At 38.6% G+C, this 4,629-nt stretch overlaps 1 protein-coding gene across 1 annotated transcript; it reads right to left on the bottom strand.

Moving 5' to 3' along the window:
- Nucleotides 1-326: 326 nt before the first annotated feature.
- LOC131031018 (uncharacterized) lies at nucleotides 327-1,308 on the bottom strand. The gene has a single exon (XM_057962021.1). It carries the CDS (start codon nucleotides 958-960, stop codon nucleotides 571-573), a length of 390 nt encoding a protein of 129 aa, XP_057818004.1. The 5' UTR covers nucleotides 961-1,308; the 3' UTR covers nucleotides 327-570.
- Nucleotides 1,309-4,629: the final 3,321 nt, after the last annotated feature.

Here is a 4,629-nt window from a genome sequence, read left to right as displayed (position 1 = left end):
CCACAGTAAACCAACAACATTAACAGTACATATCAACAGAGCAACTTAAACTTCATTCATGCAAGGGAATCACAAATTTGGCTCTTTAATTCGTGTTCTTCAGTTCTTAGAAAAAACAAAAAGGTTTCTTAAATATGTTAGAGACCTGAACCTCGCCAAGTTAAAATAAATTTGGCTCAGCTAGCAGGCCTGACTAAAAATGAGTATACCAAAATATAACATTGAATTTATTCCCCCAACATTAATAAGATCCGCATGTGATCATAGATCTAACAGCTTACATGGCATAATATTTGCAATAAAATGAGGAAAAAAAAACACTGAAATCAATTATAATAGGGCGTATTAAACTTGTTTCATACGAATTGAAGGGTACCAAAAGTCATGAGCGTACAACTCCTTTTTTACAGATCTTTAAAAAGAAAAAGAAAAGATATGAGCAAATAACAGTAAATCAAGCCATTTAAATACCCTGCCCTGTTAAGATAAGGAAATCAAAAACTTATAAAAACCCAAATCAGAGATGCAAAATCTAAAACCAACCCAATTCCGGGGCCAACCTAAAATTTCCTATTCGTCCTTTAACTTCTTTATCTGCTCGTTCATGCGCTCGATCTTGACAAGGAGGCTTGTGATAGCAAACAGGAGCCAATAAAGCAGGAGTGCGGAGGCAATGAGAACTGCATTTCTCTGGCTCTTCATGACTGACTTCTGATGACGCAGGTGCTCGCTAGGGCTACAAGCATGCCCTTCACAAGTAGGCCTTGTCTCATACTTCCAGTAGATGTCCATTAGCAGAAACAGACAAAATGGTACCACGGACAACATGGGTTTTAGAGCGTTGCGAGTCACAGCAATAAGCCCCTTTCTGAGACGACCCAGACCAGGCAATGTTAGTAGAAGCAGCATGATCGCCTCTGCTCCTGCTGCATACCCAAGAACGACCCATTCCAATGCCATTTCTACTTATCAAAGATTTTCAAGACCCACTACAAGTTTTGAGATTTCGACTCAGATCCGCAATACCCACTTCAAAAAAGAAATCGAGACCGACAGAGGTGTGCTAAACCCGAGTGAAAATGAGCCGATTTATGCAGAGTAAAGTGATACTCCGAAACCCTCCACATGAAGAAAAGCATCTATAATGAATTTTGTTGTTAGTAGGTGAGAATTTATATGCGGTTTGTGTATATAAATTAACTGCGGAAGACTTCATGAAGAGTCCAAGGAACCTCTCTAGCCCATTCCTTATGGCAAGGCATAACCTCTTTATGCGTTTGACACATGACCTTCACTAGTCAAATTTTCCGCACAATCTTGCTCCATACGTATTCCTTCTCTTAAATATAAGAAAAAAATATTCCTAATTGCACCTAATTTTTATGAGATTTTTTTTCATATAGGGGAGAGGCATCAATACGTGTGCACCCTAATTTCGGAGATTAGTCATGTGGATTTGGAGACCAACTTTGACCCTCGCCGGGCTCAATTGGTGAGTTGGCAACCCAGAATCATGAGGTGGAAGCCAGTCAGTTGTTTTGCCACATGTCCGGTGCGCATTGGTGAAATAGTGTTGTTTTGTACCCCCGATCAGAACGTTGGCGGACCCACTCTGATAGCTGTCGACATCTTCCGCCAGTCTCGAACGCGGTTTACGCATGGCAAATTTGTAAACAGCAACCCATTTCACCGAGCTCTCCCTCCAAAAATGATGTCGCCACTTTCGAACTTTCCAACCTGTCGCATTAACTTTGCATCCACTCGCCCTACGTCTAGCTGCCCCATCACATTTTTCGAGCAGAGAGGCATTCATGGTGTTCGTCTCCTTGCATTTCACTCCTGCGAAAGGTCATCCATTTCGCGTGATTTCCCCATTGAAGGGTTTCCATTACCTCACCTCTTGTTCACCATGGCATGCAACCCAATCGACAAGGACCCAAAACGTGCACACCTTTGACCGGGTAAAGGATTTGTTTTTCTCCTTCGAATCCTAGACTGTGCTCAATTTTTTTGCCCTCCTTTGACTGTTTGACATTTCCTTTGGTTTTTGCAGGGTTTGGCTGTGACGAGGACGTGTTGTGGTGGCTATGGCAGACCAACGACGGCTCCCCCTTCGACCCAGGTGAGGAAATTTCCTCACTAAGGCATGTCGATTCCAGTTTTTTGTTTGAAGGCTACTTCCCTTTTCTATTTCGATTTTTTTTTCTCATTCTCTGTCTTTCCGCAAGTCTTTGTGTTTCTGAGCACAACACGATGTGTTCTTGAACACAATTACATGCCAAAAGGGAATCATAATCCTTTGTTCAAGGTTTGTTGTTCTTTTTTTTGCTCACTGTTGCGAGAAGATGGGTTTGCATTTCTTGCATCTTTGTTTGTATTGATGGCTTCTAATCGATGTACAACTGAATTTTGTTTGAGGGTTTGAGGGTTCAAGGATTTGAATTGATATATGTTGGAATTTTGTTTGAGGGTTTGAGGGTTCAAGGATTTAAATTGCTATATTTGTTACATGGTTTCAATGCTCGAATGCTTTGGAGAGTTCAATGCCTTCGGTTTCCAAGGGTTTCACTGTTTCACTTTTCAAGAGATTGATTAGGATTTCAATGGTGCAAATAATTGAATTTGTCGAATGTTTAAATGGTGCAAATGTTTCAATTTGTCGAATGTTGGAAATTTTGAGGGCTTATGGGTTTCTTGGTTTCAATGGTTCAAGTGTATATTTCAATATTCGAATGTTTGAGTCTTTGTGAGTATGTGGGTTTGTGGGTTTGAATGTTTTCACTTCAATACATTGCTTCAATGCTTAAATGGACATTGTTTCAGCGCTTAAATGGTTACATGTTCGTCAATGGTTCGAAGGGTTTCACTGTTTAAATGGTTTCATTGTCTCGATTTTTACCAAATTTCAATACATTGCTTCAATGTTTAAATGTACATTCAATGCTTGAATGGTTACATGTCTGAGGGTTTACACTTAATAAAATGAAGTTTATTTGGTTGATTGTGACTTAATGGTTGTCATGTTTCAATATTTGTCATGTTTCAATAGTTTCAATTTTGTCAAGTTTCAATAGTTTCAATACTTGTCATGTTTCAATAGTTTCGATAGTTTCAATAGTTGTTATGTTTGAATAGTTTCAATGTTTTGATGTCCCCAATGTTTTAAATTATTCAAAGGTGCGAATAATTGAATTTGTCGAATGTTTCAATGGTGCAAATGTTTGAATTTGTCAAATGTTGGAATTTTTTAGGGTTTCTGGGTTTATGGGTTTCAGTGGTTCAAGTGAATATTTGAGTATTCTAATGTTTGAGTCTTTGTGAGTTTCAAGGTTTGTGGGTTTGAGGGTTTGAATGCTTTCAATGGTTCGAAGGGTTTCACTGTTTGAATGGTTCCATTGTCTCAATTTTTAACATATTTCAATTGATTGCTTCGATGCTTAAATGTACATTCAATGCTTCAATGGTTACATGTCTAAGGGTTTGCACTCAATTAAATGAAGTTTATTTGGTTGATTGTGAGTTAGTTGTCAAGATACTTTTACTGTTCTTTCAATGAACTCATTAATGGTTGTCATGTTTCAATAGTTTCAATGTTGTCATATTTCAATAGTTTCAATACTTGTCAAGTTTCAATAGTTTCAATGTTTCTTTCAAATAATGCATAAACAATAAATTAGAAACCATCAAACCCTTAGACATGAACAGTGACATGTATGTGCAAATGTGTATGCACATGTGTATGTATTTACACATGTGTGTGTATTTACACATGTGTGTGTATTTACACATGTCCATGCACGTGTCTATGTATTTACACATGTGTATGCACTTGTCTATGTACATGTATGAATCTACATGACTTACAACTCAATTTTCAAGACATTCACTCTATAGACATGTACATTTATGTATGTATGTACATGTATATACATATATATATACGAAGGTGCATGTACATGTATATACATATGTGCTTGAACATGTATATACATTGTTGTGAGGATCCACTATGTGCACACCCTAACTTTAGGGACACAGTGTCATGCCACGTGGACTGAGAGACCAACTTTGAACTCTGCCCAACTACTCTGTTGATCTCCATTCACATGTAATGTGATGATTGGGCCAATATGTCAACAATTGGAACAAGAAGCCTCCAACCTTGCATAAATTGTACAAGAACCCAGGGACCTTACTCAATTTGAAATAGGTCTTAGGTGGATTGAACAATTAAGTTCAAACAACTTTGATCCTCTATGTGATGCATTCACAAAAAAACACCTTTATCATGTTTTGCACTTCTCTTACTCCCAAACAATGAGGACATGTCATTGTTTGAAAACCTTCGTGCTCTTCAATTATCAAAGTGGCTGGAGGAAGTATGGAGGGACAACTTGGTGGATTGGGTGCATCACAATTGAAAAGTATTAAGATTTTCAAACAGTTGTGTGTCGTCGTTGGAGTACCTGCATGCATGGAAGGTGGCGTGAGGCGTAGTTAATGGCACTGCAAGGAAATTTTCAAAGTGGTCGGAGGAAAGATGGAGGGAGAGCTTGGTGGATTGGGTGGCCGTGTAGAAAAATGTCACGCGGCGAACTCGGTCGATGGTATAAAATGGCACAATTTCGA

The sequence above is a fragment of the Cryptomeria japonica genome, chromosome 3, assembly GCF_030272615.1.
Source record: "Cryptomeria japonica chromosome 3, Sugi_1.0, whole genome shotgun sequence".
NCBI lineage: Eukaryota > Viridiplantae > Streptophyta > Pinopsida > Cupressales > Cupressaceae > Cryptomeria > Cryptomeria japonica.
This window is presented reverse-complemented; position numbering and strand designations above follow the sequence as displayed.

What these genes read in the sequence shown, in the direction of transcription:
- LOC131031018 (XM_057962021.1), bottom strand. Translation starts at nt 960, where the DNA reads ATGGCATTGGAATGGGTCGTTCTTGGGTATGCAGCAGGAGCAGAGGCG.